Source organism: Hyla sarda, chromosome 1 (assembly GCF_029499605.1).
Source record: "Hyla sarda isolate aHylSar1 chromosome 1, aHylSar1.hap1, whole genome shotgun sequence".
Classification (NCBI taxonomy): Eukaryota; Metazoa; Chordata; class Amphibia; order Anura; family Hylidae; genus Hyla; species Hyla sarda.
In genome coordinates this window covers 219,651,491-219,676,323 of record NC_079189.1, presented here as the reverse complement: position 1 = coordinate 219,676,323, position 24,833 = coordinate 219,651,491, and the positions used below count along the sequence as shown (strand labels likewise).

General features: G+C 44.4%; 1 protein-coding gene across 4 annotated transcripts in view; it reads right to left on the bottom strand.

Annotated features, from left to right (window-relative positions):
* Positions 1–24,833, bottom strand: part of GPAT3 (glycerol-3-phosphate acyltransferase 3) — a 125,483-nt gene that overhangs the window by 63,396 nt on the left and 37,254 nt on the right. The window contains exon 1 of one of the 4 annotated variants that reach the window (XM_056568776.1): positions 3,269–3,515. The exons of the other annotated variants lie outside the window; for them this stretch is intronic. Coding sequence (XP_056424751.1) covers positions 3,269–3,412 — 144 coding nt within the window. The 5' untranslated portion in view covers positions 3,413–3,515. Of the gene's footprint in view, positions 1–3,268; positions 3,516–24,833 lie in introns of those variants that run through there. 4 annotated transcript variants of the gene reach the window in all.

Sequence of the window (24,833 nt, the reverse complement as noted above, 5' to 3'; positions counted from 1 at the left end):
ATGTATATATATATATATATATATATATATATATATATATATATATATATATTATATATATATATATATCATTTCCCTGGAATACCCTTTTAACCCCCTCCCCTAATGGAAGTTTGAATCACCCCCCCTTTTCCAATAAAAAAATAATAATATTTATTTATTATATATATATATATATATATATATATATATATATATGTATCGCCGCATGTGTAAATGTCCGAATATATAGTTAATTAAACTGCACGTCAATGGCGTATGTGCAAAAAAATTCAAAAATACCATATTTTAGTCACTTTTTATACAATAAGAATTTTTATAAAAAGCAGTAAAAAAGTCTGATCAAAACAAAAATGGTACCGATAAAAACTTCTGATGGCGGCGCAAAAAATGAGCCCTCATACTGCCCTGTACGTGGAAGAAAAAAAAAAAAGTTATAGTGGTCAGAAGATGACAATTTTAAACGTATTAATTTTCGAGCATGTAGTTATGATTTTTTCCGGAAGCAAGACAAAATCATACCTATATAAGTAGGGTATCATTTTAATCGTATGGACCAACAGATTAAAGATATGGAGTCATTTTTACCGAACAATGCACTGTATAGAATCTGAAGCTCCCAAAATGTACAAAATAGCGTTTTTTTCCCCCCCAATTTTATCCCACAAATATTTTTTTTTTCTGGGTTTGCCATAAATGTTGTTGTGAAATGATCAATGTCAGTACAATTGGCCCTCATATGGGTCTGTAGGTGCAAAATTGAAAGAGTTATGATTTTTAGAAGGTGATGAGGAAAAAACGAAAGTGCAAAAACTGAAAAACCCGTGGTCTTTAAGGGGTTAAGGAAACCTAAAAAGAGGTAAGCTAAAAAGAGGTGATCCGAGATGTGCTTCTGCCTAACCATTTTAGTGACCAAGTGACCCGCGTTGATCAAAGATTATGACAAGTCACACATTTTTTTTAAATAATAGTAATCGGTATTGATTAAGTTAAACAGAGTTGCAATACTAGACACACTAAGGCTATGTTCCCACCTCGGAATTTCTGTGCAGGCTATGTTGATGTTCCCACCTTGGAATTTCTCCATTGCTCCGGTGGGCTGGAAAAGGTGGATACAGTCCTAGGAGAGAGTCTCCAGCCCACCGGAGCACCTGAAAGCTGAACTAATTTATGCAGGCTAAAGTCAGCAACTGCCAAGCCCGAAGTTCGTGACAAATCGCATCACTGTAAGTTCGCTCATCTCTAGTCGCAAACCTAAGTAATCCCTGACCAAAGCTGTGACTGGAAGAGATTTTATTTGTGACAAAAAGTTAAAAAAGGTTGTGTGTCAAAATTTTAACTATGGTGAGAAGATGCCCAAAGCACCACAAAAATCCCCCGAATAGCGTTCCACAACAAGAATTGATAAATACCCCCCTATGAGCATAGTTCACTGATTAAGTGCTGACCTCAGTATTTAGGATAAGGCTAGGGTTACACAACAGTTTACAGTCGCAACAATGACTTTGCAGTACCAACAAATCCATCCTAGTGACCCCATTCACTTGCAAGTTGCGATACCACGCGAGCGCGACATGATGATTATTTCCGGTCACACAACCAAAAACTGCTATATAGCTTAGGCTGCTTTCACACTATAAAATTCATCCGTTTTAAAGATCCGTTTGATGTTCCGTTATGAAAACCCTGAAAATCTGCCATTAAACGTTCGTTAGAAAATCCCATTATAGTCTATGGGATTTTTACATTATCCGTTTTAATCCCTTATAGTCTGTTATTAACAACGGACATTATTTTGAGACGGAAGATCGTAACGGGAGAAATAGCGCATGCACTATATGATGCTCTTGGCAGGTGGATATGGCGGCTTGTGATGAGGGGGTGTGGAGCCGGAGATTGTGACGGGGGGTGCGCGGAGTGGGAGAATGTGACGGGGGGGGGGGGGGGGTGCGCGGAGCGGGAGAATGTGACGGGGGGGGTGCGCGGAGCGGGAGAATGTGACGGGGGGGGGGGGTGCGCGGAGCGGGAGAATGTGACGGGGGGTGCGCGGAGCAGGAGAATGTGACGGGGGGTGCGCGGAGCAGGAGAATGTGACGGGGGGGGTGCGCGGAGCGCGAGAATGTGACGGGGGGGCAAGGAGCGCGAGAATGTGACGGGGGGGCAAGGAGCGCGAGAATGTGACGGGGGGCAAGGAGCGCGAGAATGTGACGGAGGAGAGGGGGGTGGGGCGAGGAGCGGGAGAATGTGACGGGGGGGGGGGGGGGGGGAAGAGAGAACGTGTCATCGCAATATAAAGGGCCATAATCGCAACCGCACATTTTCCCATATCGTCTGGCCCTAATATATACTAGAGGCCCAAGGGTGTGTTTAACCTATTAAAATCTTAAAATCATCAGTTATTCCTAATACACATAAGCAAAGGGCAAGGTTGGCACCTGTTTTCGCTACCAATTTACTGTTTGGGCCAAGCTGGATACAATTGGGTATTATGGTAGGGCCCTTACTCTTTATATTTCCACCCTTAGGTTAGTGGCCCAATGGTGTTTAACCCCTTAAAATCATCACTTATTAAAAATGCTGTAAATGTATGTAGTTGGCACCTGTTGTATTGCTAATCCACTGTTTGGGCCAGGCTGGATACAGTTGGGTATTATGGAGGGGCCCATACTCATATTTCCAGTTTTGTGGCCTAACAGCGTTTAACCCCTTAAATTCCTCCATTACTTATTCAAAACCTATATTTTTTGAAAATACAATCTTGATTTTTTTTTTCTGAATTTGATTGTTCCCAGATCATTTTCAACATTTATGTATAAAAAAAAAAAAAAACAGATTTACTGCAGAGGAAAAAGAGTAGAAAAGGGGTTTTCTGTCATAGGCATCTAGAAGAAAATGCTCAAATAAGAAACCAACTTCAGCATCATGGTTTTTCCTTTCCAATAACAAGTATCCTTTTTCATAAACTAATTATAACAACTCTGCAGTGTAAACAAATAAATAAATATATAAACCCCACATCCATAAATATCATAGCAGTTCTTTAGCATCAAGCATTAAGTTTGTAAAACAATCCTTCTTCACCTGTTACCACTGATCAACCAAATCCTAACAGGTCAGAAGTAACCCTTTCAGCTCCGGATGACAACCGTCATTCTCTGGAAGTCTATGACCAGCATACGATTCTGCAGTGTAAAGTCTGAAGTAATACAAGTGTGTTGTAATGCTGAGGAGTAGGGAAGAAAGTGCACACAATCTGGACGCTGCTCACCTCCAGTATATTAACCAGGATCTTCATGTAGATCTCGGAAATGCCCAGAGACATGCCAAACATGGAGGGTAACATGATGAAGACGATGATGATGGAGAGCCATACTGTGAAGATGTTATTTGCCAGGCTTCTGAAGTCGTCCATGGTTCAGCTGAGCTGTCAGCCCGTAGCCACACACTTAGTCATCTGTCTCTCCTCCTCCACTGATGGCAGGAAACACTGAACTTCACTGCAGGATCTCTGGACTTCCTAGACTCTCCTAAGTCCCTCCCCAGCCCCTCCCCCTCTCTGACTCTTTATGGACTGCCGACCTTTGTGCACTCTGGCAAGTCGGGGCTGCTCTTTGCCCTGTGCGCAAGGTGAATTATTCACATTCAGTAGGAGCTTTAATAAAGACGCAGTCACCTTGAATACTAGTTACACTGGTACATGTGATATCATGGGAGGTCCTCCACACAGATCAGAACTTCTGTACATAGTTGTTTAGTATTCCAGTCCTGTTAGTACATATGGATGTCATGGAGGGGGTCTCACACCATGGACTCAGGGAGCTTTAGCTCTGGAAACTATTACATTGTTGCCCATTTACTATTTAAGAGAAAAGGTGTCTATTACTTTAGGAAATTGATCAGACATCTGTCTATGTTTAGGTGGATCTGGTTTGGGGGGTCTGTCTTCATGGGGTCATTTTAAGGTGTGATGAAGGCGGTCATGTGCACTATTTGTGATTCAAATGTCATAATCAGAAGCCCCCCAAAAAAGAATAAAGAAAAATAATCAGATGACACAGATATAGATATTTCAGGTAAAAGTCAGATATAGCTTCCAGAAGCTGAAAATCAGAAAAAAACTACTTGGTGTCCAAAGGAGCAGTAAATCCTGGCACAGGTATAAAGCAGCAGGGGTGGGATTAAAGGGGTACCCGTACCCCGCCTCTAAAGCCGCTGGGACCCCCAGTGATCTCCAGCAACCAGCACCACGGCATACTTTAACATGGAAGCTTGGAACTTCTGTGTTCATGACATCATGCCACACCCCCGCCATTTATGTCTATTGGAGGGAGTGTGATGGCTAGTACATAACCACTCTCCTTCTCCCATACTCATGAATGAAGGTGCATGATGGCTATGGTCACCTGTCATCCAGCACGGAGCAGAATTTGCTCGGATGACAGAAGTGCCACGCCAGAGATCGCGGGGGTCCCAGTGGCCAGACCCCCACGATCAGACATCTTATCTCCCATCCTTTGTATAGGAGATAAGATGTTTAGGTGCGGAGTACCCCTTTAAGGAATCAGTTGTAAAAATAACTGCTGCTTCTGCAAACTGGACAAAAGCAGGATCTGTACCAGTCCCCTACCTGTATTCATTATAAGCGTATCCTTACAACGCAATTACCAATGAAATTTCAGTGGAAGGCGGGAACTACCACTCCGCACTACAAGCAGGACATAGGTAGCGTTAATACATAATTACACTGCCTGCATCCCTCTCAGGGTGAGGCCAGATTTGCAATCAGTGAGGACAGTGTATGAGTGGACATGGGACAGGTAAGTATGTTATACAGCGGCACAGTGGGAGCACAGTGTATTAATGTATATTTGATATGGGGGCTCAGTATTTTAATTCATAAATTATATGAGGGCACAATGTATTTATTCATATATGGGGCACAGGGTAATAATTTATGTATGATAAGGGGCACTGTAATAATTCATACATGGGGAACAGTATATTAATTTGTATTTGATATGGGGGCACAATGTATTAATTCATAAATGGGTATGTGGTGAGAGTGTTGGAAGGGCAGATGTTGTTAACCCATAGGGCAGATGATATTAACATTATGTGTTCGTGATGCCAGGGCATGGTTATCCTCCACACCATCCGAGGTATGGCTGCTGGTTCCTGGGCCAGGCGCAAGGCAAATAATCACTCTGATACAAGGTTACGGAACAAAGGCACTTTACTGAAGCAGACAGGTTGTTAAATTCTTTACAGCTCAGTTTAGGCGCTCAGTGAACTTTAGGAAGCTTGTTGGCTCGCTGGGACTTGTAGTGGACTTGGACTGACTTGTGCAACCCACGCTGAATTTAGTAATTTGACAGACTTGACTATCTTGACAAGACTTGTCCCCTGTATTTGTGCTTACCGCCAAGCTTTGACTTTCACCTGCAGCGGTTAACTGGTAGTAGCTGCATGGTGCATGACTAGGCCTTGACCTCCCTCAGGAACACCAGACAACTGCTCAGGTCTTCACTTGGCTGTAACACAGCATGACTAGGCTAGCTCCTCCCTGGTATATATATGGGAGCAATTTAGAGGAATCCCATAGGTCACCAACATGTCACATGTTCACCTTGCACCTTCCTTGGTAACATAGCTTTGACAACAAAGATTTAAAGCAACAGAGGCATAACAATACAGTACATTAACTCAAACATAATGCACAGAGACATTAGGAGGGATGTGGACCTGAGAGAACACTGAAATGGAAGCCGCCACACAGGATGGGCAGGTGTACAGAATAACAACTCCTGTACTGGGTAACCACAGGTACAGTACATTAATTCATAAGAGCACATGGTATTAGTTCATATATAGGAGAAAAATACTGTGTATTAGTTCATATACGAGAAAGAAAAACAATGTGGTCTGCTATTCTGGAGATCAGAGGCATCTGAAGCTAGCTCCTGTCAGAACCAACACATACTGGGAAATAAAGCCCTACTATGGGGTAGTCCAGACCAAGGAAAACACTTTCACAGCCCCCTGAGATCTTGCTATACTTCCACCCAATTTTGGCTTACTTTACTGCCCAAACAAGCCAGCAGGACCCTCCGAAAGCCATATTCTTGTTCAACCAATTACTGGGCCATGCCTCCTCTACCCCAACTGAAATTTATAAGGCCAAAAGTGCTGATCCAGATATCCTAATGACATCATCTGTTGCTTTCTTTACTATGCTTTAATGGGCACTGTCAGATTCAAAAACTTTTTGTATGTTGTAGATCTTGGCAAAACATTTACTTTTCTAATATATGTGGTAGCCCAGTACGGGAGGTGTTACCCCATGCTTCTGCTGTCCTGTCAGGCAGCCTCCTTCAGTGTCCCCAAGGCCCCCTGCACTTCTTTCCCCATTGTAAATATGTTTTACAATGTAAAGTGTTATAAAATGTAATGTTGCTTTAACCCCTTAATGACCAAGCCCATTTTCACCTCAAGGACCAGGCCAATTTTATTGTTGCATTTTTGTTTTTTCCTCCTCGCATTCTAAAATCCATAGCTCCTTTATATTTCCATGTACAGACCCATATAAGGGCCAATTGTACCAATTGTACTTTGTAATGAAACCTCTCATTTTACCATAAAATGTACGGCGAACCCAACAAAAAAATTTTTTAGGGAGGAAATTTAAATGAAAACCAAAATTTTGCACATTTTGGAGAGTTTTGTTTTCAAACTGTACACTTTACGGTAAAAATGATATGTGTTCTTTATTCTGTGGGTCAATACAATTAAAATGATACTTTTATATTTTTGTACCGCTTAAAAAAAATCAAAAACATTTTGTACAAAATCAGTAATCTAAAATCGCCCTATTTTGACCACCTATAACTTTTTCATTTTTCCGTATATAGGGCGGTATGAGGGCTCATTTTTTGTGCCGTTATCTGTACTATTATTTAGATACCACATGTGCATATATAAAACTTTTAGATAATTTTTTTTTAATAAAATGTGACAAAAAAATTGTCCACAGGATTTGTGGACTTTTAAATCTTTTTACGTTTACGCCATTCACCGTACGGGATCATTAACATTATATTTTGATAGTTCAGACATTTACGCACGCGGCAATACCAAATATGTTTTTTTTTTTTTTTAAATACGCTTTTTGGGGGTAAAATGGAAAAAACTGACAATTTTCATTTTTATTGGGGAGGGGATTTTTCAGTTTTTTTTACTTTTTATTTTTACATTTTTCAACTTTTTTTTACACTTTTTATGTCCCCATAGGGGACTATCTATAACAATCGTTTGATTGCTAATACTGTGCAGTGCTATGTATAGGACACAGCGCTGCGGGCGATCCGATCATCCAATCAAAGTGCTGCAATGCCGCAGATGCCGTGATCTGTATTGATCACGACATCGGAGGGGTTAATGGCGGACATCCGCGCGATCGCGGATGTCGGCCATTACCGGCGGGTCCCAGGCTGCTGCTAGCAGCTGGAACATGCAGTGTATTACGCGAGCACCCTTCCGATGCTCGCGGTCATACACAGGACGTAAATGTACGTCCTGGTGCGGGAAGTCCCGCCAAACCGGGACATACATTTACGTCCGTGGTCGTTAAGGAGTTAAGAGTTATACAATGTGATTGTTACCCAGGAGGTACCAGTGACCAGGTGATCCCAAGAGTGACCTATGCTCCCTGCTAGTCTCCCCCATATAACCCCTGGGTGTAGATAGCTTCTCTCTCTTTGAGCTCTGCTCTTCTGCTAAGCTGAGGTCCAGTACAGTTGTGCCTAGTGTGTGTGTCCAGAGTGTTGGAGGCCTCAAAGTCAAGTTCTGCAGCCACCATAAAGTCAAGTAAGCTAAAGTCATAGCTTTATGAGTCATGTCAAGTCAGTCCATGTCATCTGTCAAGTCAGCGTGGTCTGCATTCAATTGTCCAGTCCTACTACAAGTCCCAGCAAGCCCTTAAGGTCTCTGCGTCACTGGTCACCTCCTTGGACCCTGGCTGAACTGTATAGACTTTACAAACTGTCTACCCTCAATAAAGCTACCATTTTCCGTAACTTGGTGTCAGAGTCTTTATTGCCCCCGTGACTAGCCCAGGATCCAGCGGTATACCTTTGGGTGGTTTTAGGCTAAACCACGCCCTGGTGTCAAGGAATACAAGGGGTTAGTGGCATCTGCCCCTAGGGTAACAACATCTGCCATCATCACACCCCGCTACCACATATACTTCATAAGAAAATTTTCTTTCCTTTCTATTGAAATCATGGCTTATAAAATCATGGCTTTTAAAATCATGGTTTTATCCAAGCTGAAGAACAGTGTGCTAGCACTCCTCTATGATCTCTCCTGTCAGATAGTACTCCTCTGTGATTTCTCTTCTCCTATCAGACAGGAGAGATCACAGAGGAGTGCTATCCCACTCTCACTTACTAGTCTTTGTCCATGCCTGTGCTTCAGTTTGGACAAAGCCATGATTTTATAAGCCATGATTTCTATAAAAAGGAAATACAATTCTCTTATGAAGTATATTAGAAAGGTTAATGTTTTGCCAGGATGTACAACATATAAAAAGTTTTTGTATCTTACAACGCACATTTAACCCCTTAAGGAGGATCCTGAGGATCCCCCATATCGGTGATCACCGCAGATCAGCGGTAAATACTAATGGGCGATCTGCTGCGATTCTGGGTCATCTGGGTCACGTGTGACCCGATAGCAACAACAACAAAAGTACCCAAAAGGCGCTATTCCCTCATAGGTCCTCCACCATAAAACTTAACTTTTAATTATTATATCTTTTAAAATTATGTGCAAGTGGGTTAAAAGCACAAAGCCAAGGAATGATTTATGGTGCTCTATGCTCATGTCCAATGCTATGTATAGGTAAAACCATACAGGAGCTAAGAAGGAGAGTATCGAAGCATATTAGTTGTATGAAAAATCACGCCGATACGCCCTTGGCTAGGCATATATGGAATAAACACGGTGGAAATCCGAAAAATGTACAATTCTTCGGAATACGGCAAATAAAGTTGGACAAGATCCTCCTCAAAGAAGAGTCCAAATGGATTTTTAAACTCCGGAGACTGGCCCCTTTGGGACTAAATGAAGGTTTCACCTTCACACCATTTAGTTAGCTGTATCTAAAAATTTGGCCTGATAGGAACCCAATAATTTTGTATATATACTTCTATTTAGATTATTGCACATATAGTGCACATAGGCTATGAGAGCATGTGTCATCCTGCTTGAGACCTCTAATATAAAATGTGTGTCACCTTCCGGATAAGTTAAATATATGGTTGGTTAATAATACAAAATAAAGAATATGGTGGATGAAAAGATTTGAATAAGGGTGATCGAACTCCTTAAAATAACAGAAGATCACAAAATCACACAAGGATTATGTCAATTGACTAATATCAGTTCATTCCATCATTTAAAACCTATCTTCCATCATTAGCAATATAACTGCACCTTAACATGTATTCCACTTTGTCACCTTGAATATCGCCGGCACACTGTGGTCACATCAATAGAGCCTGTTATTACTCACTTTGAATCCTGTCGCTCGTTTGTGACAAATATCTATGTCATGCGCAGTACGCGCAGATATCCCGCTTTGAGTCTAAGTCTAAAATCATGCGCACTGGAGCCCTGAATCACTAAGAGGTCATGCGCTCTGCTCGCCGTCTGACTGGCCGTGGATGCGCAGGCGCAGTGCGTCTGCGAGTGTAGTCCGGGAGCGGAGCCTGGATCCAGGATTCCGTGATTACCTCTAAAGGTCAACAGGTAAGAGATCACAGATGATTGGCCGAGGGGTGAAAGGTGTATATGTAACTGACAGTGATTGGTTTGACATCATACTGATGCAACTCCTGGCGATTATGACGTCATGAGCAGAGGTCTTAAAACCCGTGTTTGACACATGGGCTCTAAGTCTGCTACTGTCATCCTTGAGATGGCCACGTTCTAGTGGTGAAACATGTAGGATGTAGCAGTACATACAGTTTTCAAGCTGCACCACTATCCATGAGCATCATAAGAGTAGAGTATATAATACACTCTCTCACTGGCTATTGCTATTAATTAGTGCGATCCCAGCACTAATATCCTAACCCTGCTAGGATCAGTAAATAAAGTGGTTAATGTTGGATCCCAACAAGAGGATTAATCCTGCATATACACAGTTAATAGGGTCTGGATAAGTACCATATTTATCGGTGTATACCACGCACCGGCCTATAATACGCATCCTCATTTTACCAAGGATATTTGGGTAAAAAAAGTTAACATGTGTGTGCATGCGTATACCCCGATACACCCCCAGGAAAGGCAGGGGGAGAGAGGCCGTCGCTGCTCGCTTCTCTCCCCCTGCCTTTCCTGGGGTCTAGAGCCCTGCTGGCGTCGCTTTTCTCCCGCAGGCTATCTGCGTCGCTGCCCGTTCTCTCCCCCTGACTATGGGTGCCAGCGCCCCATTGCCGGCGCCGATAGCCAGGGGGAGAGAAGGGGCAGCGGCACCCATTGCCGGCGCCGCTGCCCCGTTGCCTCCCCCATCCCCGGTTGTATAATTACCTGTTGCCAGGGTCGGGTCCGCGCTGCTTCAGGCCTCCGGTGTGCGTCCCATATGTCGTTGCTATGCACTGCACGGCGCAATGACGAGGGACGTAATTGCTTCTCGCAGCGCATAAATATATATATTTTTTAGCGCGTACCGTCTGTAGGTGTCCGCTGGTCCGTAGCACCTTTAGCTGCGTGACCCCGGCCCTACAGGGTCTCTGCAGTCTGCCCCCAGTGTTTTTTTTTTTGGGTGGGCGCAGAGCTTTTTATTTTTTGCTAAATGTGTGGCCGGGCCCTCATAGCTTTAAAAGAGCGGTCCTCCACTGTTAGCTAAAGCCCACCCACCACTAATCAGTCCCGTAGTACTGATCAGCATTTTTTTGTGGTGAAGGCGCTTTTTTGGGGATTAAAGCGTCTATTTTATTTTATTTTATTGTTTGCATCTATAGGCAGTACGTGCCACAAGTAGCAGGTCTGTGCTGTGTGGACTGACCGTACCTGTGTGTGCGGCCTGCCCCACCGCTGTCAGTGATTTATCACAAATCATCGTTTTTTGGGGGGTTCAGGCGGGTGCTTTTTTCGGATTTTAATCGTTTTTTAATAAATTTTTTGTTTTTTTTTGTGTGGGGCCCCCACTGTGCCCCTGCCGCCACCAAGCGCTAATCAGTGTGCACACCACTCATTAGGTAAATTCATTTTATTTATGGCGTAGGGTTTTTTGTGCTAGAAGTCTTTTTTTTTTTTTAGTTTCTTTTTCTTTTTTTTTTTGTTTACTTTTATTTTATATTTTTATATTTTTGTTCTTAGGACAGGTTAGTTAGTAGTTTAGGGCGGGTTAGGGTATGAAGTCTCGCACCACACCACACGCAGCACACACACCAATAAGGTTTTCTCCCCACATATATACACTTCATTAGAGTAGGGAAATGGCCCGCAGGGCATTTTCAGAGGAGGAGGCATATGCCATACTTGCCTCTGACACTGAAAGCGCCACAGAGGACGAGGAAGATCCTACCTTCCTTATTTCCTCATCCTCCTCATCATTTTCTGATGATGAGCCACCAAGGTGGCGGAGACTCCGCCATGCGGGATCGCAAACCTCCTCTGCTCCTGACCCTGTGCCCCATGCTAGTATGAATATATAACAAAAGAAAGGTTGTGTGCAGCTCACAGCAAAAATGACCGAGGTATCTGTGGTTATTTAGAGCAATAATATAAGAAAATAATAACCACACCTCAAGGACACTACCATTAAAAATGGTACATAATGTTATTGGAAAAGGTCGTTCTTCAATTTCTTAATATATTTATTAAAAATACATATAGGGTTAATCTAGAGCAATAATATAAGAAAATAATAACCACACCTCAAGGACACTACCATTAAAAATGGTACATAATGTTATTGGAAAAGGTCGTTCTTCAATTTCTTAATATATTTATTAAAAATACATATATACATAAAAATTAAACAATGATAATAACAGAACATATAAATATGCACTAGTAATACAAAATCTATCACTGGGCCCTAGGGTACCTCCGGGTACACTTGCAAGTTTATGGTGTATGAGGGACAAGATTCCTGTATTGAACCCCAGAATGCCACCCCACTCAGGGTGTTAGCGGAAAAATTGTTTTGGGCCTTTTGCACCCATTACTAGATAAAGGTTACCACCTTTACGTGGATAACTTTTATGCTAGTATCCCTCTCTTCACATCCCTCGCTGCCAGATACACGGTCGCTTGTGGGACAGTCCGGAAGTATCAAAGAGGCCTTCCGCCCCATCCCCTACACACTCCTATCCCCCGGGGTGGGTCCCATGCCTTTTTCCATGAAAACCTGTTGCTGGTCAGGTATAAGGACAAGAGGGGTGTCCTTATGCTCACCACAATTCATGGGAACGGCAGCACCCCTGTCCCTGTGCGAGGTACCACGGGACCAGTCCTCAAGCCTGATTGTATTCTGGACTACAATCAGTATATGGGGGGAGTTGATCTTTCTGATCAAGTCCTCAAGCCATATGATGCCATGCAGAAAACACGGACATGGTACAAAAAAGTTACGGTCTAACTGGTACAAGTTGCCATGTATAACTCTTTTCTACTGTTCCAGCACGCTGGCAACACAGGGACATTCCTGCTGTTTTAAGAGGAAGTTCTAAAGGCCCTCATCTTTGTTGACTACCAAAGAGCAGGTCAGAGCACCTATGGAACTGTGGTTCCCCACACTAGAATGAAGGGACGATCCCAGAAAAAATGCAGAGTGTGTCACAGGAGGGGGATTTGGAAGGTCACCAGCACTCACTGATCATCCGGGCCTCTGTATTAAAAACTGCTTCAGGCAGTATCACACTTCCATGGAGCACTACATTTTTAATCCTTTTCCCTAATTTTAATTCCCCTGAATTATACTCCAATATACCAGTCCAGAGTACATTGTCTTCCAAATTTTAAAACACAACCCCCCCCAAAAAAAATAAAACTGTTTCCCAATACCCCTGATAATATCTTTTTTTCCCCCAAAAAAAAGAAGTGGGCCACAGAGTCAACAGCATTGGGGGTTTGCAGTTGCCTCATTTGTGCAGCGCTCTCTCCCCACCTGAGCAGGGTGCGCATTTGGGGTAACAGGTTAGGGACGGGCACACACATTCCATTCCCATAATGATGATTCAGCGCAAGGGGTTTGGAGCGGGCATCATTTTTACTTTCGGATATACTCTGGGTCATCATTTTGGGAAAATAATTGAAGATTTTCCTATCCTTGGTGAAGGAAAATATAGATTTTATTAAAGTATTATGCTTTAAAACCTCTTTTACTCATCAGCAAAAGAATATATATAAATAACTTTGAAAACATAAGCATGATGTAGCAAAACATGCAACCATGCCATATAAACCAATCAGAATGCAGGATATGTTATATAAGTTACAGTTGATATCCTATCTTCCTTCTTTTTTTACGAAGATAAGTAGTCCATAGAAGGAGAAGTCAAATCTGGTAAAGTAGAACTGGAACAGGAAGAAAACTTCTTTAACAGTAGAGAAACTTCATCTGAAGTATGGAATACTCTTTGGAGAGAGTCTTTTTAAGTGGCTGTGAAAACAAAAGCAAATTAAAGAAATCATAGGGATGGGTAATTTGGGTGGTTTAATACTCGCGTCTTGTTTTAAATAAAATCTATATTTCCTTCACCAAGGATAGAAAAATCTTCAATTTTAATGAAACACAAGACGCTCCTATTATGCTAGTTTAAAGCTAAGCATAAAGTATAATAAATATCAATTAACACATTATATTACAGAAGTACCATAGACACAAGAGAATCATGTTTGAAACAGAATGCTTTGAAGGTTGAGTCAGATGACCAATTTACCTCTTTAATGATATCGGAAAGAGAAGCGCCAGATTGAAATAATTTTGTTGATACAGCTCCTCTAGTAGAGTGAGCGCCGAATTTAGAAGTGTCAATGCCAGCCGTAGCCATGGTTAACAGGCTAAAGTGCTGGAGGAAACAGGCTTGTGAGGTTTACAAAAAGATATCAGAAGTTGAGAAGAAGAAGTAGAGTGTAGAGATTCTGTTTTAGACTCATAAGAGTGTAGACAACATACGACGCAAAGTTTGTGTTGATGAGGAAAAGTTGGATAAAATACTGAGTGTAAATTAGTCTTTGTACGATGATAAACTGTAAAGAAAACTCCTTCGGGGGAGTATTGTCTTCTAGTTATATCAAGAGCTCTAACATCAGATATACGCTTAATAGATATGAGACATAGAAGAATAGTAAGTTTGAATGAAAGTAGTTTTAGTTAAAAAGAATCGTTGTCTTCCCAAGAAAGGAAAAGATTCAGGAGGATATTGACGTCACGGGTTGAGTTGTATTTTGGTAAAGGGGGGCATCGGAAACGTATGCTTTTAAAAAGTTTGTGTCACGATGCCGGCTGGCAGGTAGTGGATCCTCTGTGCCAGAGAGGGATTGGCGTGGACCGTGCTAGAGGATCGGTTCTAAGTCACTACTGGTTTTCACCAGAGCCCGCCGCAAAGCGGGATGGTCTTGCTGCGGCGGTAGTGACCAGGTCGTATCCCCTAGCAACGGCTCAACCTCTCTGGCTGCTGAAGATAGGCGCGGTACAAGGGAGTAGACAGAAGCAAGGTCGGACGTAGCAGAAGGTCGGGGCAGGCAGCAAGGATCGTAGTCAGGGGCAACGGCAGGAGGTCTGGAACACAGGCTAGGAACACACAAGGAAACGCTTTCACTGGCACTAAGGCAACAAGATCCGGCGAGGGAGTGAAGGGGAAGTGAGGTGATATAGGGAAGTGCACAGGTGTAAACACTAATTGGAACCACTGCGCCAATCAGCGGCGCAGTGGCCCTTTAAATCGCAAAGACCCGGCGCGCGCGCGCCCTAGGGAGCGGGGCCGCGCGCGCCGGGACAGAACTGACGGAGAGCGAGTCAGGTACGGGAGCCGGGATGCGCATCGCGAGCGGGCGCTACCCGCATCGCGAATCGCATCCCGGCCAGAGGCGGTATCGCAGCGCCCCGGGTACGTGGAACCGACCGGAGCGCTGCAGTGAGAGGAGTGTAGCGAGCGCTCCGGGGAGGAGCGGGGACCCGGAGCGCTCGGCGTAACAGTACCCCCCCCCTTGGGTCTCCCCCTCTTCTTGGAGCCTGAGAACCTGAGGACCAGACTTTTGTCCAGGATATTGTCCTCAGGTTCCCAGGACCTCTCTTCTGGACCACAACCCTCCCAATCCACTAAAAAGAAGGTTTTCCCTCTGACCTTTTTAGATGCTAAAATTTCTTTGACGGAGAAGATGTCCGAGGAGCCGGAGACAGGAGTGGGGGGAACAGATTTGGGAGAGAAACGGTTAATGATAAGTGGTTTAAGAAGAGAAACATGAAAGGCATTAGGAATACGAAGAGAAGGAGGAAGAAGAAGTTTGTAAGAGACAGGATTAATCTGGCGCAAAATCTTGAAAGGACCAAGATAGCGTGGTCCCAACTTATAGCTAGGGACACGGAAGCGGACATATTTGGCGGAGAGCCATACCTTGTCTCCAGGGGAAAAAGTGGGAGGAGCTCTTCTTTTCTTATCCGCGAATCTCTTCATGCGTGAAGAAGCCTGTAAGAGAGAATTTTGGGTCTCTCTCCATATGATGGAAAGATCACGAGAAATTTCATCCACAGCGGGCAGACCAGAGGGCAAGGGGGTAGGGAGGGGGGGAAGAGGGTGACGGCCGTACACCACGAAAAACGGGGATTTGGAGGAAGATTCAGAGATTCTGAAATTATACGAGAATTCGGCCCAAGGTAGAAGATCTGCCCAGTCATCCTGGCGGGAGGAAACAAAATGTCGTAAATAGTCACCCAAGATCTGGTTAATTCTTTCTACTTGTCCATTGGATTGAGGATGGTATGCAGAAGAAAAATTTAATTTAATCTTGAGTTGTTTACAGAGAGCCCTCCAGAATTTAGACACAAATTGGACGCCTCTATCCGAGACGATCTGCGTAGGCAACCCGTGAAGACGAAAAATGTGTACAAAAAATTGTTTAGCCAACTGAGGCGCTGAAGGAAGACCAGGAAGAGGGATGAAATGTGCCATTTTGGAGAATCGATCAACGACCACCCAAATAACAGTGTTGCCATGGGATGGGGGTAAGTCAGTAATAAAATCCATACCAATCAGAGACCAAGGTTGTTCGGGAACAGGCAGAGGAAGAAGAAAACCAGCGGGCTTCTGGCGAGGAGTCTTATCCCGGGCACAGATAGTGCAGGCTCGCACAAAGTCCACCACATCAGTCTCTAGAGTCGGCCACCAATAGAAGCGAGAGATGAGTTGCACAGATTTCTTGATGCCCGCATGACCTGCGAGATGGGAGGAGTGACCCCATTTGAGGATTCCGAGGCGTTGGCGTGGAGAAACAAAGGTCTTTCCTGGAGGAGTTTGCCTGATGGAGGCTGGAGAAGTGGAAATCAGGCAGTCAGGAGGAATGATGTGTTGAGGAGAGAGTTCAATTTCAGAAGCATCTGAGGAACGAGAGAGAGCATCGGCCCTAATGTTCTTATCAGCAGGCCGAAAGTGAATTTCAAAATTAAATCGGGCAAAGAACAGAGACCACCTGGCCTGACGAGGATTCAGCCGTTGGGCAGACTCGAGGTATGAGAGGTTCTTGTGATCGGTGTAAATAATAACTGGAAATCTTGATCCCTCCAGCAGATGCCTCCATTCCTCAAGTGCTAATTTAATGGCTAGAAGCTCTCGATCCCCGATGGAGTAGTTCCTCTCCGCCGGAGAGAAGGTCCTAGAAAAAAACCCACAAGTAACAGCATGCCCGGAAGAGTTTTTTTGTAGAAGGACAGCTCCAGCTCCCACTGAGGAGGCATCAACCTCCAATAGGAAGGGTTTAGATGGGTCAGGTCTGGAGAGCACGGGAGCCGAAGAGAAGGCAGACTTGAGTCGTTTAAAGGCGTCTTCCGCTTGAGAAGGCCAAGACTTGGGATCGGCATTTTTTTTGGTTAAAGCCACAATAGGAGCCACAATGGTAGAAAAATGTGGAATAAATTGCCTGTAATAATTGGCGAACCCCAAAAAACGTTGGATGGCACGAAGTCCGGAGGGGCGTGGCCAATCTAAGACGGCAGAGAGTTTATCTGGATCCATTTGTAGTCCCTGGCCAGAGACCAAGTATCCTAGAAAAGGAAGAGATTGGCATTCAAACAGACATTTCTCAATTTTAGCATAGAGTTGATTGTCACGAAGTCTCTGAAGAACCATACGGACATGCTGGCGGTGTTCTTCTAGATTGGCCGAAAAAATTAGGATATCATCAAGATATACAACAACACAGGAGTATAACAGATCACGAAAAATTTCATTAACAAAGTCTTGGAAGACAGCAGGGGCGTTGCACAGGCCAAAGGGCATGACCAGATACTCGAAGTGTCCATCTCTGGTGTTAAATGCTGTTTTCCACTCATCCCCCTCTCTGATGCGGATGAGGTTATAGGCGCCTCTTAAGTCCAATTTAGTAAAGATGTGGGCACCTTGGAGGCGATCAAAGAGTTCAGAGATGAGGGGTAAGGGGTAGCGGTTCTTAACCGTGATTTTATTAAGTCCGCGGTAGTCAATGCAAGGACGTAGAGAGCCATCTTTTTTGGACACAAAGAAAAATCCGGCTCCGGCAGGAGAGGAGGATTTACGGATAAAGCCCTTTTTTAGATTCTCCTGGACGTATTCAGACATGGCAAGAGTCTCTGGGGCAGAGAGAGGATAAATTCTGCCCCGGGGTGGAGTAGTGCCCGGAAGGAGGTCGATAGGACAATCATAAGGCCTGTGAGGAGGTAGAGTCTCCGCTTGTTTTTTGCAGAAAACATCCGCGAAGTCCATATAGGCCTTAGGGAGACCGGTTACTGGAGGAAGCACAGAGTTACGGCAAGGGTTACTGGGAACCGGTTTTAGACAGTCCTTGGAACAAGAGGGCCCCCAACTCTTGATCTCCCCAGTGGACCAATCCAGGGTTGGGGAATGAAGTTGAAGCCAGGGAAGTCCAAGGAGAATTTCCGAGGTGCAATTGGGGAGGACCAAAAGTTCAATCCTCTCGTGATGAGATCCGATGCTCATTAGAAGGGGCTCCGTGCGGAAACGTATGGAACAGTCCAATCTTTCATTGTTTATACAATTGATGTAAAGGGGTCTGGTGAGACTGGTCACTGGGATGTTGAACCTGTTGACGAGAGAGGCCAAAATAAAATTTCCTGCAGATCCAGAGTCCAAGAAGGCCACAGAAGAGAAGGAGAAGGCAGAGGCAGACATCCGCACAGGCACAGTAAGACGTGGAGAAGCAGAGTGGACATCAAGGATTGTCTCACCTTTGTGCGGAGTCAGGGTACGTCTTTCCAGGCGGGGAGGGCGGATAGGACAATCCCTCAGGAAGTGTTCGGTACTAGCACAGTACAGGCAGAGGTTCTCCATGCGGCGTCGTGTCCTCTCTTGAGATGTCAGGCGAGACCGGTCGACCTGCATAGCCTCCACGGCGGGAGGCACAGGAACAGATTGCAGGGAACCAGAGGAGAGAGGAGCCGAGGAGAAGAAACGCCTCGTGCGAACAGAGTCCATATCTTGGCGGAGCTCCTGACGCCTTTCGGAAAAACGCATGTCAATGCGAGTGGCTAGGTGAATAAGTTCATGAAGATTAGCAGGCATTTCTCGTGCGGCCAGAACATCTTTAATGTTGCTGGATAGGCCTTTTTTAAAGGTCGCGCAGAGGGCCTCATTGTTCCAGGATAATTCAGAAGCAAGAGTACGGAATTGTACGGCATACTCGCCAACGGAAGAATTACCCTGGACCAGGTTCAACAGGGCAGTCTCAGCAGAAGAGGCTCGGGCAGGTTCCTCAAAGACACTTCGAATTTCCGAGAAGAAGGAGTGTACAGAGGCAGTGACGGGGTCATTGCGGTCCCAGAGCGGTGTGGCCCAAGCCAGGGCTTTTCCAGACAGCAGGCTGACTACGAAAGCCACCTTAGACCTTTCAGTGGGGAACTGGTCCGACATCATCTCCAAGTGTAATGAACATTGGGAAAGGAAGCCACGGCAAAACTTAGAGTCCCCATCAAATTTATCCGGCAAGGATAGTCGTAGTCCAGAAGCGGCCACTCGCTGCGGAGGAGGTACAGGAGCTGGCGGAGGAGATGGTTGCTGGAGCTGTGGTAGTAACTGTTGTAGCATAACAGTCAGTTGAGACAGCTGTTGGCCTTGTTGCGCAATCTGTTGTGACTGCTGGGCGACCACCGTGGTGAGGTCAGCGACAACTGGCAGAGGAACTTCAGCGGGATCCATGGCCGGATCTACTGTCACGATGCCGGCTGGCAGGTAGTGGATCCTCTGTGCCAGAGAGGGATTGGCGTGGACCGTGCTAGAGGATCGGTTCTAAGTCACTACTGGTTTTCACCAGAGCCCGCCGCAAAGCGGGATGGTCTTGCTGCGGCGGTAGTGACCAGGTCGTATCCCCTAGCAACGGCTCAACCTCTCTGGCTGCTGAAGATAGGCGCGGTACAAGGGAGTAGACAGAAGCAAGGTCGGACGTAGCAGAAGGTCGGGGCAGGCAGCAAGGATCGTAGTCAGGGGCAACGGCAGGAGGTCTGGAACACAGGCTAGGAACACACAAGGAAACGCTTTCACTGGCACTAAGGCAACAAGATCCGGCGAGGGAGTGAAGGGGAAGTGAGGTGATATAGGGAAGTGCACAGGTGTAAACACTAATTGGAACCACTGCGCCAATCAGCGGCGCAGTGGCCCTTTAAATCGCAAAGACCCGGCGCGCGCGCGCCCTAGGGAGCGGGGCCGCGCGCGCCGGGACAGAACTGACGGAGAGCGAGTCAGGTACGGGAGCCGGGATGCGCATCGCGAGCGGGCGCTACCCGCATCGCGAATCGCATCCCGGCCAGAGGCGGTATCGCAGCGCCCCGGATACGTGGAACCGACCGGAGCGCTGCAGTGAGAGGAGTGTAGCGAGCGCTCCGGGGAGGAGCGGGGACCCGGAGCGCTCGGCGTAACAGTTTGCATACAAGAGGATGTTTACCAATTGGGATGGTGTCACTAAGCGAATGTCTTGCAGAAATATCGGAGCAATATAAGTTGATAGTCCTATAAGCTTTACCAGCATCAAAGGATGCAGGAAATTTAGGATGTTAGGTTTAGATGTTTGTAAGGGATCAAAGTCCCGTTGAAGGCACCAATGAAGCCAAATTTTCCAGGCCAGATCTGGTACCTGGAGCCCAAGCGTTGGAGAGGAGTTCTCTAGTTGTGAGAGAAAGTGGAGAAGTTGTTCTGGAATGGCTGAATTTAGACAGGCAATTATGACCAGTTGATCTGATAGGATTAGTGGATGAGAGTTGCCAAGAGTGTCCTGGATGAGATCTGGAATAGAAGGAAGAATGCAAGGATAATCTATTAATAGGTGAAGTAATTGAGGGAACCATGGTTGAGTTGACCTGGAGACCAGAACTGAAGGAAAGTGTCTACTCCCAAAGCTTCTGGGTCTGGTCTCCAGCTGAAGAACTGAGGAATTTGACAGTTCAGTCGAGAAGAAAACATGTGTAGATGAAGACGGCCCCATAATTGATCGATTTGTTGGAATATTGAAGGATGAAGTTTCCAATCGCAGAAATCTGTTAGGAATCGTGAGTTCCAGTCCACGATTGAATTGCCTGGAAGATATTCTGCTTTCAAGGTGATATGTCTGTCTAGACAAAAATGCCAAAAATCTTCGGCAATGTCGGCAAGGGCTTTTGATGTTTTTCCACCAAGATGGTTGATATATTGGACGCAGATATATTGTCCATGCGAAGTAAAACACAACAATGTGAGGAATCCTTGACAAAACTCTTTAGAGCGAAGGACCCAGCCAAAAGTTCCAAGCAATTGATGTGCAAATGGGATTCGTAAGGAGACCATTTCCCTCAGGAAGAGAGGAAACTGCAGTGAGCTCCCCATCCCGAAAGACTTGTGTCTGATTCTATTATGATATCTGGATTCGGATGGAAAATGGTTTTTCCGTTCCAGATTTGGATATGAGAGAGCCACCAAAGAGGTTCTTATTTGGCATCTGGAGATAGACAAATTTATTCCGAATATCCCAGACCTTCTCTAAAGTGTTGGATTTTCAAGTGTTGTAGGGCTCGATAATGGAGGGGAGCTGGAAAGACCGCTTGAATGGAGGCTGAAAGGAGACCCACAATTCGAGCCATAGATCTCAGAGAAATAAGATCGTGGTAACTTTAGTTCCGAATGGTTTTCCGAATGGTTTTCAGTTTCTTGGGAGGAAGACTCAGAGTGGTTGAGTATTGATCAGAAAACCTAGGAATTCCAATTCTTGAGATGGAAGTAGTATGGATTTTTTGAGGTTTATGAGAAAACCTATATTGGAGAGGAGGGATAAAGTCCAATCTCTGTGAGTGAGGAGAAGATATACGGATTGAGACATGATGAGAATATCTAGATAAATAATAAGACGTACACCTCGACTTCTGAGTAACGCTATAATTGGCTTCAGAAGTTTTGTGAACCATAAAGGGGCCGATGATAGGCCGAATGGAAGGCAGGTGAATTGCCATCTTTGATTGTTCCAAAGAAATTGAAGAAATGTTTGGGAAGAAGGATGAATTAGAATGGTTAGGTAAGCATCCTTCAGGTCTATCTTGATTAACCATTCATCTTTTAGTATTATATCTCTTAGGAGATGGATGCCCTCCATTTTGAAATGTCTGTACACAACAAAATTGTTGAGTAGTCTCAGGTTGACCGATGTCTTTCTTTTTTACAAGAAAGAGATTGCTGAGAAAGCCTGGGGAATTTTGAGGGACGGGTATAATGGCTTTCTTTGTGATAAGATCTTTCACTTCAGAATTTGGTCTTATATTGAAAATTGAATAGGATGAGGAAGAGTGTATTGGATGGTTGGAGACACAAATTCTATTAGGAAACCAGATACCATATTCAGAATCCAAGAGTCTGAAGTAATCTGAGTCTTCCGCCCAATGGAAGATTGTGGAAAAAAAGTGGAAGACTTACCTGTAGATGGTTTTGCTCATGGAATCCCTCGCTGTCCTCTAGGGCGCCAGATCCTGGCTCAGTAAGGGAAGAATGGAGGGGGATTTGGGGGTTGAACCTTGTAGGGTTGTTGGTATGACTGATATTGTTGGTAGGAGCCTCATTGTTGTCTGGGTGGGAGGTAGCGGACGGAAAAAACGCTCCTCCCTTTTCTGGCCTGACTAAAAACACGTTTTTTTTTTCTTCCTTACTTATTAAAAATCATAACCCTTTACATATTGCACCTAAAAATGCATATGATGGCTTATTGTTTGCGCCACCAATTCTACATTGTATAATTTTACCCAAAAATCTACAGTGAAACAGGAAAAAAAATCATTGTGCGACAAAATGGAAGAAAAAACGCCATTTCGTAAATTTTCGGGGCTTCATTTTCTACGCAGTACATTTTTTGGTAAAAATGACACCTTATCTTTATTCTGTAGGTCCATAAGGTTAAAATGATCCCTCACTTAGGGTGCATTCACACCACATTTTTGCAATACAGTTCCCGTATACATTTCCAATGTGAAAACCGTACGGAACCGTATTGAAAACCGTATGCATTGACTCTCCATTGAAAACCGTATGCTAAATGATGCATCAGGTTGTGTCCGTTTTGCATCCTGTACGGTTTTGTCAGTTTTTTTTCCTGTACCCAAAACCGTAGTCTACCACGGTTTTTGGTCCAGGTGAAAAACTGTATTAAACTGTACATGTTTTTTTTTTAACATGGGAGTCAATGGGAACCGTATGTGCATACGGTTTCATCCGGTATTCACCATACGTTTTATGACTTTGCACAGTTTTTTTTTCTTGGAATTTCAATCAAACAAGTGAAACTTTATTCAAAATGGAGTGAAAAGTTAAAAGCGTCTACGTTTTTTTCTTAAAAAATTGATGCAACCAGACATCATTTTTCAAACTATATACGGTTTTTAACTGTATACGGGTTGAAATTTGTACACATGTTTTGATACAGTTTAGTCCGGTTTTGAGGAATCCGTTTTTCATCAAAAACCTGATACGGGAACTGTACTGCAAAAACGTGGTGTGAATGTACCCTAATATAGGTTTGATTTTCTCGTACTTCAGAAAAAAATCATAACTACATACAGGAAAATGTATACGCTTGAAATTGTCCTCTTCTGACCCCTATAACTTTTTTATTTTTGCACGAATGGAGCGGTATGAGGGCTCATTTTTTGCGCTGTGATCTGAAGTTTTTAGCGGTACCATTTTCGTTTTGATCAGACTTTTTGATCGCTTTTTATTCATTTTTTTATGGTATAAAAATTTTGGGGGGTATTTTTTTGCGCGTACGCCATGCGGTTTAATTAATGATATATTTTTATAGTTCGGACATTTATGCACGTGGCGATACCACATGTTTATTTTTATTTACACAGTTTTTTTATGGGAAAAGGGTCAAGATTCAAACTTTACTAGGGAAAGGGTTAACTGATCTTTATTAACTTTTTCTTTTTACTTTTTTTTGCAGTGTTATAGCTCCCATAGGGGGCTATAACACTACACACACTGATCTTTTACACTGTTCACTGCAAAGCCATAGCTTTGCATTGATCAGTGTTATCTGCGGTTGATTGCTCAAGCCTGGATTTCAGGTTTGGAGCAATAAATCGATGATCGGATGCGCAGGAGGCAGGTAAGCCACCCTCCTACTGCGTTCTAGCTGATCGGGACATCGCGATTTTATCGCGATGGTCCAGATCAGCCCGACTGAGCAGCCGGGATGCTTTTACTTTCACTTTTAGATGTGGCGATCAACTTTGATCGCCGCATCTAAAGAGTTAATGCCGGACATCAGCCCGATCGGCGATGTTCGGCACCTCGTGAGCGCGCATTATAACTGGGGGCACGTATATGGACGTTCACAAACGTCCATATGCGCTAAGGGGTTACATAGTTACATAGTTACATAATTAGTACGGTCGAAAAAAGACATATGTCCATCAAGTTCAACCAGGGAATTAAGGGGTAGGGGTGTGGCGCGATATTGGGGAAGGGATGGGATTTTATATTTCTTCATAAGCATTAATGTTATTTTGTTCCAGGAATGTATCTAATCCTGTTTTAAAGCTGTTAATTGTTCCTGCTGTGACCAGTTCCTGAGGTAGACCGTTCCATAAATTCACAGTCCTCATGGTAAAGAAGGCGTGTCGCCCCTTGAGACTAAACTTTTTCTTCTCCAGACGGAGGGAGTGCCCCCTCATCCTTTGGGGGGGTTTAACCTGGAACAGTTTTTCTCCATATTTTTTGTATGGGCCATTAATATACTTATATACGTTTATCATATCCCCCCTTAAACGTCTCTTCTCAAGACTAAACAATTGTAACTCCTTTAATCACTCCTTGTCACGATTCGGCAGGCTGGAGGTGGATCCTCTGTGCCAGAGAGGGATTGGCGTGGACCGTGCCGGTGGACCGGTTCTAAGTTGCTACTGGTATTCACCAGAGCCCGCCGCAAAGCGGGATGGTCTTGCAGCGGCGGTAGCAACCAGGTCGTATCCACTGGCAACGGTTCAACCTCTCTGACTGCTGAGAAAAGCGCGGTACAAGGGAGTAGACAAGAGCAAGGTCAGACGTAGCAGAAGGTCGGGGCAGGCGGCTAGGTTCGTAGTCAATGGTGATAGCAGATGGTCA